We start from the raw sequence: 15,909 nt of genomic DNA on the forward strand, positions 1-15,909 counted from the left end.
GGGTTAAAAGTTAATTTCTCCATGTTAGGGTTCAAAGTTAGCTCAACCATGTTAGGGTTCAAAGTTATATATTATTTGTAATTTTTAGGGTTCTTATTAATACATTTAGTCCAAAATATTTAGTTTTACCTACTAATTTGGGGAAGAAATTGTTTGAAGAGAAGAAACCCTAAACCCTACTAATTCCTAAAAAATGGTCTCTCTCTCGAATAAATTTGAATTGCTAGCTCATTTTCTTGTAGTTCTATAAGTTTAGAAAAAATAAATTAACTATTTAGGTAGAGTAATTTATATATGGGGTTAAATTTCAATTTATGAAGCAACAACAAGGAGCATAGAGAAAGAATATTAAAAATACTAAATTTAAGCCTTCAAAGGACATGAAACATTTAAAATCATTAAGATCTTGTGTTGAAATCTTAGGTTTCTTATTTATAAGTTCACTCTTACGAACTCTTTTGGTATTCATTGAGAAAATGTTTTGTAATTTATTATGTTCTTTGTTCAATAAGCTCTTGTTTTGCGAAATGTTATACAAATAGAAATAAAAGGTTATATTAAAGACTTTTAGGATATGATTGGACTTTTAGTTAACTAAAAAAAGATTAGGATATGAATTAACTAAATTAATTTTCTCTTGTTTTATTTGTATAGATGGAACATCGTACTTGGATGTACAATAGGAATTATCCTAATCGACAGGGATTGAGGGAGGATTTTGTAGAAGGGGTGGATGACTTTATTATACATGCAATGTCACTTCCACCATACCTAACTGAAGGAGTAATTAAGTGCCCTTGTGTTAGGTGCGACTGTATGAAGTTTGGAAAACCGGCGGAAGTTGAGCATCATCTTTATAGAAGGGAGTTTATAGAAAATTAATTTGTGTGGACTAATCATGGAGAGATGGATGTAGCCATGGGATATTTTATAACATGGTTGTGGGTGAAAGTAGTAGGTCAGTGGAGAATACAAATCGTGATTCTAGATTTCATGATATGGTTGTGAATGCTTTTGGGATGTACTTAGGGGGTGAGTCCAATGAAAATATTGAACAAGCTCCTAATGATGACGCAAAACGTTTTTATGAACAATTAGAGGAAGCTAGTCGTCCACTACATAACGGAAATCCGCACTCTGAGTTGTCTGTTGCAGTTAGATTACTAAGTAAGAAATCTGATTGAAATATTTCTCAAGGAGCCATGGACTCTTTCATTGACCTTATGCGTGAACTAGTTGACAGTAATATCGAATTACCTGTTGATTTTTATAAGCAAAGAGATTAGTTTCTAAGTAAGGACTTTCGTCAATGAGAATTGATTGTTGTGAAGATGGTTGCATGTTATATTATAAAGATGATGCAGCTTTAGACAGTTGTAAATTTTGCGAAAAGCCTCGTTTCAAGAGGCTTTCTAGCGGGAATATGGTCGCTATCAAGTCGATGCATTATTTACCTCTTATACCTAGGTTAAAGAGGTTATATGCGTCGATGATTTCTGCTCCTCATATGAGATGGCACTTTGAAAATAGAAGACCACCTGGTGTTATGTGCCATCCTTCAGATGGAGAAGCTTGGAAGCACTTTGATAGGACATATCCAGATTTTGCTAGTGAACCAAGGAACATTCGATTAGGTCTGTGTGCGGATGGCTTCACACCTTTTTCTGTATCTGCGACACCATATTCATGTTGGCCTATCTTTCTTACACCTTATAATCTTCCACCCGAGTTGTGCATGACTAGTCCATATATATTCTTAAATTGTATTATCCCCGGTCCACGTAATCCGAAAAATTTGATTGATGTATATTTGCAACCTTTGATTGATGAGCTAAAACAATTGTGGTACGATGGTGTTGAAACATATGACATATCAACCAAGTAGAATTTCAATTTGCGTGCTAATTTAATGTGGACAATTAACGATTTTCCTGCGTATGGAATGTTGTCTGGGTGGATGACTGCTGGGAAGCTAGCTTGTCCTTACTGCATGGAAAATAGTAAAGCGTTCACTTTGAAATATGGCCGAAAATAATCATGGTTTGATTGTCATCATCAATTCTTGCCTCCTGATCATGAGTTTAGAAGGATGAAAAATGCATTCAAAAAGAATAAAATGGAATATGATTTTCCACCTCCGATACTTTCAGGTGAGGAAATTTGGGAGAGGGTCCAGAACTTCAGTGAAGTTACTGAAGCTCCACCTTATAGATTCCACGGATACGTTGTTACTCATAATTGGACGAAACAGAGTATATTTTGGGAGTTGCCTCATTGGAAGGATAATCTTCTCTGTCACAACCTTGATGTCATGCATATTGAGAAGAACTATTTTGACAATTTGTTCAACACAGTGATGGATGTTAAAGGTAAGACAAAGGATAACCCGAAGGCTAGAATGGACTTACAAGAATATTGCAGGCGGCCTGAATTATACTTGCAGACAGCAAACAATGGTAAGGTGTTCAAACCCAAAGCAAGTTACACATTCACTTTGGAGGAAAGACGATAAATTTGTGATTGGGTAACGAAATTGAAGATACCTGAGGGTTATGCGTCGAATTTTGGGGAAAAAGTTGATATGGAGGTAGGGAAGTTGAGCCATTTGAAAAGTCATGACTATCATGTTTTCATGGAGACCTTAGTGCCTATTGAATTTTGTGGTTTGCTTGAAAGAATCTGGAAACCCATCACAGAGATTAACTTGTTTTTCAAAGACTTGTGTTCTTCCACATTAAGGAAAGAAAACCTACTCTGAATGGATCAGAACATTCGTGTAACTTCTAATAAGATGGAAAAGATATTTCCATGTGGTTTTTTTATGTGATGGAACACCTTCCAATCCACATTGTACACGAGGCACGACTTGGAGGGTCTGTTCAGTGCAGATGGATGTATCCCTTTGAGAGATAATATTATTGATGCAATTTTCTGTTTTATTTGAATGGTCTTGGCTAACCTGAAATTATGTAGGACAATTGGCAAATGCAAATAATTTGTTAAGCAGATGAATAGGATTGAAGGATCTATATGCGAAGCTTATCTTGCAAAGGAAACTGCTCATTTTTGTTATTATTTTAGGAGTAATGTGGCATGTGCTAGGAATAGGCCCAACAGGCACACGGTCGACCTTAGGAATGATCCATTATATCCGCCTATGTCCATATTCAATCAACCAGGCCGATGTTCTAAGGATGTTAGAAAAAGAAGTTTGAGTGATATGGAGTTCAAGTCAGCTGCAGGTCACGCATTTCTAAATTGTCCCGAAGTTGTACCATTTCTCAAGTAAGTATTGATTTAGTAGTTATCAAAATATAAAAATTATTGTGATTACATCTCAATGCAACTACTAAAAATATTTGATGTGTCACAGTCACTTCGTGGGTCAATTTGGCCATGATGTTGTATATACGAGATTTGATACGTGGTTCAAACAATTTGTAAGTTTCTCCTTAAAATATTCTAACACTATGTAGGTAAACAATGTTTGGAAGTTATGCTAACTTATGAATTTTTTTAACAATATGTAGGTAAATGATCCAAATAATGGTGTAAATCAATTTTTGAAAGATACATCTTGGGGACCTGGGCTTGAGGTCACAACAATGTCTAAGTACGTTGTGAATGGTTATAAGTTTCATACAGAGGATTGCTCTAAAAATAAAAATAGCAACAACAGTGGAGTGTGGGTTCAAGGTGGTGATGACAACCAAGATGGAGATATTGATTATTATGATGTGCTCAAAGAAATAATAAAACTAGAATATACAGGTTGGCCATTTAAGAAATTGATACTCTTTAGATGCAAGTGGTTTGACCCACATCCAACAAGGGGTACAAGAGTACACAATCAATACAACATAATTGAGGTTAATCATACGAGGGAGTATGATCGCTATGATCCTTTCATAATTGCACATAATGTTAGACAAGTGTATTATGTTCCTTATCCATTGCGGCGGAATAAGTCCGATTCGTGGGTTGTAATAAAAACTAAGCCTGTGGGTAGGGTAGAAGTCGAGAATATGTTAGATGTTGCATATCAAAACGATATCTCCAGTGTTCACCAAATAGTGGACGAAGTTTTAGAAAAATGATTTGGAACATCCTGAACACATAGTGGAAGAAGTTGATATAAATGAAGTAAGAATTATAGAAAACGAGGTAGAAGAATCAATTGATGAAGCTCAAACTAGTGAGGAAGAAGAATTCTCGGACGAGGAACTATACGTCGATGAGCTTTAAAAAGTTGGTTTCTTTAATAACTCTCGTTTATAGCTAGTTTCTTTATATGTTTCAATCTAAATATGTATTATATTATGCAGATAACAGGCAGGGGTCGAGGTAACAATGATCCTACTAATTATCGGGGTCGAGAAAAGGCTAGGAAACCAAAGAGGAGGGTAGAAGATAATACTCAATCTTTGCCTCCAGAGATTCCTATGCCTATGTCTTTGCCTCCACCCCAGGGCTATTCTGAGCTGCCACAACATTACCAGCCTTACACCTTCGTGCAGACACCAGGTGTTTTGTCACAGGGCCATAGGATTGTACGTCCGACATACAGTCCAGCTGACACACGGCCACGTGGATCGCAGCCATCTGCATCGCATGGATCGCATCGATCCATGTCACATCCACATGGATCACAGCCATCAGTGTCACAGCCACTCGGGTCACAACAATCAGTATCACATCCACTTGCGGCCCATACAACTATGTCGCAGTCACAGGGCTCGCAGTCACAGGGCTCGCAGCCATCTTCATCTGGGACTCCATCTATTTCAGGCCTTCGCCTGCGAGATACTAGCTCTGACCCCCTACACCTTCCACACATGCCTCTGATATACATTCTTCGGACGGTGATGCTGATGATGACGATGAGGTGCATTATGATCAATATGACAGGATCATCATAGTCCCTGAGGGTGATGGGTAAGAGTTATTTGTTATTTTTACTTTTATTGTTTTGTACAGTTTTACTAAGATATTAATGTGTTTTTTTAAATTGCAGGTTCATCCCTAGTAATATTACTGCAAGGATAATCACCAAAGCCACCAGAAAGCTTTATGATGGCCCTTATGCGACTTGGAGTGATTTCTCATTCTCGCTGAAGGAGCAAATTTTCAATCAATTTAAGGTATAAATGTTCTTTTAAGCAGTACAATTATTTATATTTATGATATTTCCATCTAAATAATATATATATACTTACATTATACTATGCACTAAGTATTAGTGCATTAGCTAATATTATATCGAATACAGCTTTTATATATATACTTACACTATACTATGCACTAAGTATTAGTGCATTAGCTAATATTATATCGAATATAGCTAATATATATCGAATATAGCTTTTATATATATTCGATAAAAGCTTAGTGCATTAATACATAATTATTCAAAAGTTAAGTGCATTAATACTTAGCTTTTATTAGCTAATATTATATTCGATATAATATTAGCTAATGCACTAATACTTAGTGCATAGTATGCATATAATAGCTAATGCACTAATATACTATATACTATATTATAAGCAGTTAATGCACTTAACTTTTAAATAATTATTAGCTAATAAAAGTTAAGTATAATATATCGAATATAGCTTTTATGATATTTCCATATAATACTTAAGTTTTGAAATACATAATAAGTGTATATAGGAACACCGCTATAGCGCGGATGTGGCTGCAAATTTTCATCTCAAAGCTCGCAAGCGGTTGTCGCATTGTTTGTCCAAAGCTAGAAAGTTGAACCAGAAGCCTGGCTGGTTGCTTCAGAATTTATGGGAGGATTTGCAAAGGCAATGGCTTACCGCAGAGTTCTTAGTGAAGAGCGAAAAAGGAAAGAGAGCTCATGCATCTGAGAAGGGAGGATCCTTGCACACTGGGGGTGCGATCGGCCTAGGGACAATAAAGAGAAGAATGGTACGTAATTGCTTAATGTATTTTAATTTTCAAAGTATATCTATTCTGTTTATTAACTAAAATTTATGAGTTTTCAGGAAAAGAAGTTGGGGCGTCCGATGAACCAAGATGAGCTATTCAAGGAGACTCATATTGTAAAGAAGAAGAAAGAGACGGATCAAGAAAGGTGGGTCGAGGGTCGAGCCTCGACCGTACATGTAAGTTTTCACTTTTCATTAAGTATTTTGATTTACTTTTATATAAATTTTGAAATACTAATTTAATGTAATTTTTCTTATAGGGTCGCGTCACAGCTGAAGTGGAGGAATTTATACGCAGTCAGCCACCCAGTGAGTCGGGAGACACAATCCAACCTTCGGACGAGGATGCTGAAAGAATGTGGACGCAGGCTGCTGGCGGTCCAAAATAGGGGAAGGTATACAGGCTTCCTACTAATAATTTCATCACTATAAGTGTGGAATGCAAGGAATAGGCACTTCCTCGCAAGTCGAGCAACTTGATGGGGAGAGCCTCTCCTCTATGCGGGAGACTATGACAAAGCTCACATCCGAGCTAGAAGCCGCCAAGGAAAGAGAAAAGCTTAGAGATGCTCAGTATATTGGCATGCAAGAGCAGATCAAAGCTCTCCTAGCTTCTGGCAGTTTTCCGATTCCCCGGTCTCGTGAGTCATCGCCAGAGGCTCGCCTTCCCTGTGCTCGTTCCTCCCGTCCTTCCCGTGATCGTTCTTCCCGTCCTAGATAAGTACACCCTTCTGGATACCGTCTTGGTGATGAAAGTTCATCAAACCGTGATGATAATAATGTACAAAACAATCCTTGACTTTTATACACTTTCAACTAGACAAATACAATCGGTTTTCGAATGGGCTTGAAATAACAGTTAACTTAGTTTGGTTAGCTTAATGTGTTAGTTCTATTGAACTTTATAGTTTGTTAGTTTTAATGTTGTTCTTGTTGCTTTTTATTGTTGTTGTTGTTTATTGTTATTGTTGTTGTTGGCATAAAATGCCTGTTTAGGAATTTTGGTAAGCTGGCAGGTGGTGTAGTTGCCAAAACAGGTAGTTTCTGCCAAAAATATACTAAGAAAAGCGACCAACTTTGGTCTCCAGTTGGTCGCTTTTCCCTTAAAAAATAATAATTTTATGGGCAATAGCGACCAAGGTTGGTCGCTATTTAACCCAGATTTCACAAAAGTGACCAACTTTGGTCGCTATTCCATTTTAAAAAAATAATTTCTGGAAATATAGCGACCAAAGTTGGTCGCTTATAATTAAAAAAAATTAATTCTTGACGTTAGTGACCAACTTTGGTCTCTTATTTTTAAAAAAATAAAAATAAAAAATTTAATAATAAAGCGACCAACTTTGGTCGCTATTTTTCATATTTTAAAATATAATATTTTCTTTACAGACCAAAGTTGGTCGCTTTTTTATGATTAATAATAAATAAATAAAAACGTAATTTACATGTGGAGACCAACTTTGGTCGCAAAATTATATTATTAAAATATTAAAGCGACCAAAGTTGGTCACTATTTTCCTTCCCTGGAATATTTGGTCCTTTTACCTTAGGGACCAAAGTTGGTCGCTAATTTGGTTCCTAAAATAAAGGGACCAACTTAATATCGACCAGGTCTGTTTGGTCGCCTTTTGGTCGCTTTTTGGTCAGTAAGCGACCAACTTTGGTCGCTTTTCGTGGTCGCTTTTTTCCGGATTTCTAGTAGTGTATTTAGAGTTGAAAAAAAAATAAGAGACTTGAAGATACAATAGAAATTGATCCAGGCCAATAATATTTTTCTTGCAAACGTGGCATATATCCATTACTCTATTGATAATTAATGGAGGTAATTCCTCCGGAGAATCCTTAATTTCCCGTTCAAAAATATAGTATGTTTGGCTAAGTTTCTGTTTGGCCAAAAGTATTTTATTTTAGGCCAGAAGTGTTTTTTATAAAGTTAAGATGTTTGACCAAGTTTTTATAAGGAAAAAAGTGCTTTTAAATAGAAGCAACTTTTGAGAAAACAAAAAAGTAACTTCTCCTAAAAGCATTTTTTTTTTGAAAAATACTTAAGAGGAAAATATACTTAAATGCATATTTTAAAAGCTTGGTCAAACATTAATTGATGCTCAAAAGTACTTTTTAAATTAATTAACCAACACAAATTGTTTCTCATAAAAATACTTTTTTGAAAGACGTTTTTCAAAATAAGTTGATTTTAGAAGGTTAACCAAAACAAGTTATTAGTAGAAGGACGTAGGGGAGATAAGAAATCAGTAACATTCCTCCTAGATTAAACACACAAGAACCAACTAATCTCCAGGACATTACCTCTTAAATCATGAATGAATGATTCTTTACAAATTCATAAGCTTGCATATGTAGAGTGAAATGGTAGACATCATTCCTTTTACCATTTAGATCCCTAGCAATGTATTGGGAAAAAATCTTACTCGGATATGTTGTTTACCTCAAACTAAGCGATATACGTTTTAGTGCCACAAATTAATGTGGCGATATTACTATGATTAAGCGATAATAATTTATACGCCATTTAGTGATTTGATGTAAACATCATTTGCGGGTAATTTATTTTATTTTTTTGGAAGGGTAGTCGGTGTGCATGTGAGTATATTGGCTCTACTTAGGTAGTGCCATTTTCATTTTGCTGTACATGCCATGAAAAACAGTAAGTTGATCTTTATCTTGTCTTCATTGTTGATCTTTTGCTTTCTCTCTTCTCACAAGTTTCCAGAGCTAAAATAGAAGAAGAATAAAGAGTTGCATTGGGACACTTAAAAGAGTTGCGCCTATGAATCACGAGATTTCTCCTTCTCTTCTATGGTTGGAAAAAATAATAATGACTTCTTGAATGAGCTCTTAAATAAGTCCCAGAGTTTGGGGATGACACGTGCTAGTGATTACATTGGCTGCCCAGAATTATCAAATAAAAAAAATAGAGAGAAAAGGGAAAAAGAATAAGAAAAGAATATACTTTGCTAAATAATGGCGTAAAATATTATCGTTTTAAGTCTTGGTGGATAGAGTTACCCGATAAAAGGTATCGGGCAAACCGTGAAATTAGTCGAGTCGCACGCAAACAAGCTCCGACATAGTAGTTATAAAAGCATAAACATATTTGCATAATCAGGTTACTTAATAGGTAATCATAAGTAATTTTTCTATGATAAGCACGGTGCTATCAACGGTTAAACTATACTAATAGTCTTAGGACCCGTTTGGCCATAGATTTTGCCAAAATATATTCGGGTTTTCTTTTTTTTTTACGAATACATGTTTGGCCATAAATTTTATCTACATTTTGGCAAATTTCCAAAACAAAAAACACAAATCCCGAAACAAGCTCAAGAGTTGGTTTTGGCCCAAAATATCATTATTACATTTTTTTAAAAAAATTGTCCCAAACTTTTGTATTTTATAAAAGAGCCCACCATTTACTATTTTGTAACAATGCTGCTTCATCTTCTCGGTCATCTAATAGTGTATTATGTAGTTCATTATAAAAATGATAATTTTATACCAAAGGACTATGGTTTGCGATAATATAGTGAATATTATTGATAAAGGTACTGTTGAGTATTTGTTATAGTTTTTGAAACTTGTGGGTATAAGTCATATTTCATGTTTTTTTCAAAAAAATAAAAAAAGTGAAATATGTTTTGAAAACTTATGTCCAAACATATTTTCATCTTCAAACCAAACTTCACCCAAATAAGATTTTTCAAAACAAATTTGAGAATCTATGACCAAAGTTAGCTAAAATTATTAGACTATCGCCATATATAATTCAAATCCAATTTAAAAGGGAGAAAGTAAAAGAGACTTCATGGACTAGTCAACTTCACACTAAAACCATGAAGGAAGATTAAACAGTTGATTGCGAAGTCCATTGGCAAGGGGTAAACTGCATTTGTGTCAGCTTACTTAGTTACACTGTACAAATGACAACTAGAGTCAAAGCATAAGATGCAAAACAATTCTAGACGTAAAAACATTACAAAAATGCAAAATATTTGCAATATAAACAATGATTGCAGCATTGTTGGCAAACTCAATAATAGAGGAGATGATGTTTATATAATTTGAGACAAGAATACCAAGGGAAACAAAAATAAGTGGAAAAGCCTTATCACACTCTACCTGTCAATTCAACGATGGATTCATGCACAAGCTCTTCCAGCAACTTCCTTTCAATTTCCATTCCTACATTATCTAATTCTAATCTCAAATATTGCAGCCATCCCTTCCCCACTACCTCCTTTCTCACCATACCATCCACCACCAGGCTGTTTCCGTCCCCACCATCATCGGTGAGACATTTTGCCTCACTCGAAAACCATTCCTTCATTCGGGTCCACACCTGGTCTACCAATATCAATTTAGCTCCTTCTGGGAGATTATTACTGACCCCACTATAAGGTATGGCTCTTTGGCAAGTGTCTGGCCCATATCCTGCAATTTCCATCAGTGCTGCATTTACACAATCAAACACAAGTTTTCGGGTTGATCTCCTTTGCCTTCGCCTGGCCTCATGTAGTACATCCTTCTCGTTCAGATCAACACATTTTTCTCTTAGTGATGGATCCAAAGGGCTTTCAGGCGAATGCCACATCAACAAGAATGCATCAGATTGCACTTCATTAAGGCCAGCCACCGTTAATAATGTTTGAACAAAAGAGAACCATTCTTTTTCTTCTTCCTCTGTCCGCTGAATGGATGCGGACGATCTTAAACAAACTGAACTGGCTGTATCTACACAGGAATCATTCCATGACAGAGTACGAGCAATTGATCCTATTGGAGGAGATTTGTCAATCAGATTGCACCTTATAGGGTCAGAAGACAACTCACCACCTGTTAAATTTGATAAAAGCATAGGGTAGAAGTATAAGTTGTACATAAATCAAAAGAAAAAGGGAAACCAGAGATCTAGGTGTGATTGGTGACACGATTTTACCATGATGATCTGGCTTAGTCCTGCCAAAGGATATATGTGCGGGATGTTCATCCTCTTCAAATGTTGTCTCCAAAACAGATATAGGACTTGGTTGGTCCTGGCTCTCACACTGGTTTCCCAAGGGCAAAGATTTTGATACAAATAGCCCAACCTGCTAAAAGTAGTTAAATCATAAATGAGCTTTGGATTTCCTCAAAAGTAGTCAATTTGGCAAAGTCATATCAGCCCTATTTCAGTTGGCGTGACAAACTGTTCCCTCACATTGACAAAACCTCTTTAAAAGGAACAATAGAAGATATAATAAGTTATACAAGAAATTGAAAGGACATAAATCAAAAGGTGAGAGAACTCCAGTTGCTAATATTATAGAACACACAGATGATAAACATCAAACTGAAAGAAAGAAAAAGTGGAAATGAACAAATATTTGTTTTGATAACCATCAAATGAAATGAATGAGAAAAAAATGGAGCTTAACTGATTTCCCATAATTTGACCCATAAAACCACACTAACTAATCACCAGGAAAGTGCTTTTCCAAGGAAAGTGCGTTACCTCAGGAGAGATTATGCCTCGCTCGCCAAACAAATTCTGGGAAACTAGTTTGCCTGGTGATTTATCAAGGTCAGCTGATGAGCACTCAAGCCCTGGAACATTAAGGTATTCACTTTTATCTTTGTCAACTTTTGCAGAACAATGTAAAGACTTGTCACCAGACTGCATTTCATTGCTGGATTGCAAATGGTTCGCGCTGTCTTTGCCTGGTTTTTTGTTCCTTGAGAACAATAGATTTTTCAGTGACAGTTTTGTGCTTCTTGGCTTTGTTGTGTCTTTAGGAAGGTTGTTTTTTCCTGTATCACGACCTCTAACATCCACATTCAACTGCGTACCAAATGCAGTAGAAGATACAGGAACAGATTTAGACCTTGAGAGGTTTCTAGGTGACTGATCCAAACCTTCATCACAGTTGGAATTACTCATCGAGTTGGAATTTGAAGTTCTGGATTCGTCTTTGTTACTTTCCTGCTCTATTCCTCCGGCCTTCTTCGTGTCAGAAAGAGCAAGCATCTCACCTAATGTACTGGAGTTTCTGCGCAGATGTCTTTGTTCTTGACAACTTCCATTAGATGCCACCATTGCCCATCTCTCTGAAAGCCGTTTCTTAGCTTCTTTAGAAACTGAAGATTCTGGGGAATAAGATGCACGGCTCACGGAGGAGCAAGAATAAAGGCCGCCAAATCTATTAATGTAATCCCAAGAATGCCTAGAAACTGGTGATATGACTTCTGAATCACTGAGATTTCCTGCTACATACTCATTTTCAGACTTGTTAAATGAACTCTCGTCGCCAATGTAGCCATTGGAAGACACAGAAGAAAGCAAGGTTTCATCCCTTCTATGTCCACCAAGGTTTTCTCGCATCTTCTGCGTAAGGCCTATTGCCACTTTCCCTGAGTCCTCAGCTTCATTATCCTCTATGTTCACAAAGTTCGTTACAGTTTCTGATGCTCTTGGTGATGCTGAAGGTGGAGAACTTGCAGCCCGGCAGTTGTGGGTTTTGCTAGGGCTTGGTTTCAACACCACTATCCTCGTCGGTTGAGCAGGATTTTCGTCAATATTCCAACCTGCTGCAGGAGGGGAACTTGCACAATGGCTTTTGTCTACCCTGTTTCCCTGACCCACCTGGGTGGCTCTCTTCATCTCTTTTTCATTTGTGTTTCCTGATTCACCAAATCTACTATTATCCACCATCTTTGATGGTCTAAGAACAGTTATTCGCTTTGTCTCAGGAGGAGGAGGTACAGACTTCAAGTTATGTAAATGCTGCGAAAACATAGGATTGGGTTCTTGCAGAAACTTGAGGAATAGATCTGTGTTGGAACTTAAAACGTCCAATGCTTCTTGGAATTCTTTAGACTGGCGAAGTTTTCCATCAATAGAGAGGCATTTAGCTTCAATGAACTTCTGACGAACAAAAGCTACCTTCTTGTCAATACTGGTTTCGTCGTCTTTTGCCTTTTGGGGAGATTTGCTTCTCACACAATTTATCTTCGTGGGTGGCTGCCAAACTTCATAGACATCCTTATATTCATTCTGCTCTGCATATTGATTAGCATTATGCATTTCTTCCATCAAGGAACCATTTTCGTGCTGGCAATAACTGAAAGAGGAATCAGTATGACTTCGTGAATGACCTCCAAAATGACTTCGTGCAGCTGAAGCAGATCTCCGCATAGGAAAAGCATCAAGGCCCATCAACTTGGCAACAACACTAGGTGGATTCTGACAAGTGTTTATTTCCTTGGACATTTCTTGGGCTATAAGCTTCTTCATTGGTGTTCCATTTGATTTCTTGTTTGAACTGTTTCTCTTCAAATCTGAAAAAATCTGCTTGCACCATATCTGAGCATTAGTATCGAACCAAAATTCAGTAATAGACCAACTCATCTCGCTTCCTAAATTAATATCATCTAGAAACAGACTGAAGATGTACCATTTTTTCCTCTATTTGATCCTCAGAAGGATACGTCCTGACAACATCTGATTGGCTCCTTGAAAGAGAACCTGCAGTAAGATGGACCAAGTCAACACGAAGATTCAGTTTCACGGTTAGAGGATGCAGAAACAATAGAACAAATACTCAAATACCGTATGAATTCAAACTAGATGGCCGTTCTCGCAGGAGCTTTGTTTTATGGAAAATGAAAAAAGCTCCAGATAGAGGAGTCGCATTTCATATATACACACATCCAAGATATCTTTTTTGAACTTGATAGGCGATGTGACTAGTCTTCTGCAAACTATACTATTAATGCACTATTCCTTAGTTTGACGAATCAATTTCACAAAAATGTTCTAGTTGCCACTACTTAACAAAAACATTTTCCAAGTGAAACTACGGTAATGTTTTTATCTACAAAACAATCATTACCCCAGAATGTCTTGTTTATGTGGTTCTCAATAAAGGATCCAAAATTCGAAGATGGAACATTAGAGAGAACAGAGAAGTATATAGCGAAGAAATTTATTATCACCATGTGGTTTATCTGTAAGCATCCTGTTTCCTGCCACCACAGAATTCAAATCGAAAAGGTTCACCATTCGTCCCAAACATCCTGGAAAAGGTTTATCAAGATTGCTATTTTTACCATTCTGAAACCCATTCATCTCACCACCTGAGACCACACAATTAACCATGTAAATCCAAATTGCTGCGTCAATCATTGTGTCATCAAAATGTTATTTCCCAAAGAGTAGAGAATATAAACCCCCAACAATTTCAAATTTCCATATGCCAAAGAAATAGGCATGTGCCCAAGACAGCAAAATATGTGTACACAGGTATATATATCTACTCAAAAAGAAATGGAGAGAATTGACAGAAAAGACATCATTCATGATACAAAAAATAGCTAGAAATTAGGTAAACATATTACGACCATAAAACATTGGTGCCACAAGTAGCTGGTACACGCAACAGATTAGGAGAAAACCAGAACATAAAGAACAAGCTTTCAGAATTCAGATGTCATGTAAAAAAAAACCACAAGAGTTAATAAGTAAGTTGATTTAATAAACTGTTTAAAAACTATAGCTCTAAAAATCATAGAGTAAATCTATAATCAGACAATTTTCCCCCTCATTGTGCTTCCTCTAAAAGGAGATATACACACCTTCACACTTCAGACACCCATACCACGGATCACAATATGTGAGAAGCTACAAAAGATGCGTTTTCTCAAATAACAGTTCCACAGAAAACGCCAAAGGAGAATTATTAAAACCATTAAAAAAGAATATACTAAAGTAGCTCCTGGACTACTCCTTTGGTGGATGTCGCAATGGCCTTTATGCGGTATTTCTATTCATTATTTTGGAGATATATAATTCTTCATTTTTATTAGCTGCAATGTTAATAAATTGATGGGAAGAGTTACCAGGTAACTGCTACCTATAGTGGTGGGAGGTAGCAGGTATCCGGTCTAATAGTTGAGTCCGCAATTTGATTTGTTGCATACATTAAAGTGTTTAGGCCAAATTATGCAGCGAGAAATTACATGAGAGTCCATATGAAACTTCAGATCAACCACTCAAGCAAAAACCAGAACAAACTCAACCAAAAAAAAAAAAGGAACTTTGTACTAAAATAACTACCAATAACGAGTAATAACCTGCACTCATTCAATGTACACATCACCATTACTTTAAACAAACCAATCATACGAATTTTTAAGAGAGTACAGAAATGGTAAATATAAACAACAAAACTTTGAAAAGCTAAAATCCGAGGAAAAAAAAAACAGAAAACGAAATTACGAGAAAGAGAATCTGATTCGAGCAACCTTACAAAAGCGAGATCGGAAGGGAGCAAAGCAAAAACTGAAAAGCTTCTGCTAAAATCTTCACAGTATCGACGGTATGCAGGACCACCTGACAATGCCACCGCCGCAGGTTTAACACAGTAGTAGGTGAATAAATATGTGTCTGAAAAACAACGTAGAAAGTTCAACTTTAAGCTACCGATTATTTCACGGAACGGAGGTCGCCGGAAACTGAAAACTGAAATTCCGGTAGGAAACTCGCCGGAGAGCGTTCATCTGTTCACGGATCACGTTGATAGAGAGAGTAGAGAGAGGAAGTGAAGTGAAAATTTTGTGGATTAAAAAGGATACAAAATAAAAGTGATATGGAGTACTTCATAAGTAAATACCAATAAATTGACCTGACAAGGAAAGATCCTTATGGTTTCGGATAATTGTATTTCGACCCCACTTTCTAATTAAGATTTGCCCCCACATATAACGCGGCTTGTATAACTAGTGCACCGGCAAAGGTTTGTTGAATATTTGTAAATTACACTTATTGTATGATATTTTCTTTAAGAAATACAGAAATATATATATTTTTTATACTTTTGACTAGAGAATGCAATTAGTTTCGGCCAAGTGGCCAATTTTGTATTTTGCCTCCTTTTCTTTAATTAATTTTGGTGTTTGG

The 15,909-nt window shown here is 36.4% G+C and overlaps 1 protein-coding gene across 16 annotated transcripts; it reads right to left on the reverse strand.

Annotated features, from left to right (window-relative positions):
• Positions 1 to 9,797: 9,797 nt before the first annotated feature.
• Positions 9,798 to 15,598, reverse strand: LOC107815740 (uncharacterized). Of its 16 annotated transcripts, none has more exons than XM_075219116.1 (7): positions 15,433 to 15,598; positions 15,260 to 15,342; positions 13,947 to 14,087; positions 13,406 to 13,476; positions 11,467 to 13,299; positions 10,912 to 11,062; positions 9,798 to 10,808 (listed from the first exon to the last, which is right to left on the reverse strand). In XM_075219116.1, exons 3-7 carry the CDS (start codon positions 14,077 to 14,079, stop codon positions 10,084 to 10,086), a joined length of 2,913 nt encoding a protein of 970 aa, XP_075075217.1. In that variant the 5' UTR covers positions 14,080 to 14,087; positions 15,260 to 15,342; positions 15,433 to 15,598; the 3' UTR covers positions 9,798 to 10,083. The 16 variants fall into 16 exon arrangements, with proteins under 16 accessions (XP_075075217.1, XP_016496852.2, XP_075075214.1 ...); XM_016641366.2 differs by having other exon boundaries at positions 10,912 to 11,065; XM_075219113.1 differs by having other exon boundaries at positions 11,467 to 13,314.
• Between the last annotated feature and the right edge of the window lie 311 nt (positions 15,599 to 15,909).

The sequence above is a fragment of the Nicotiana tabacum genome, chromosome 8 (genome assembly GCF_000715075.1).
Source record: "Nicotiana tabacum cultivar K326 chromosome 8, ASM71507v2, whole genome shotgun sequence".
Lineage (NCBI taxonomy): Eukaryota > Viridiplantae > Streptophyta > Magnoliopsida > Solanales > Solanaceae > Nicotiana > Nicotiana tabacum.

Excerpts from the sequence above, each read along its gene's own strand:
- LOC107815740 (XM_075219111.1), bottom strand. The coding sequence starts at position 14,079 with ATGAATGGGTTTCAGAATGGTAAAAATAGCAATCTTGATAAACCTTTT. Across the intron at positions 13,477-13,946 it reads GCTTACAGATAAACCACATG|GTTCTCTTTCAAGGAGCCAA; the intron begins GTGATAATAAAT and ends ATCTTACTGCAG. Across the intron at positions 10,809-10,911 it reads GACTAAGCCAGATCATCATG|GTGGTGAGTTGTCTTCTGAC; the intron begins GTAAAATCGTGT and ends CAAATTTAACAG.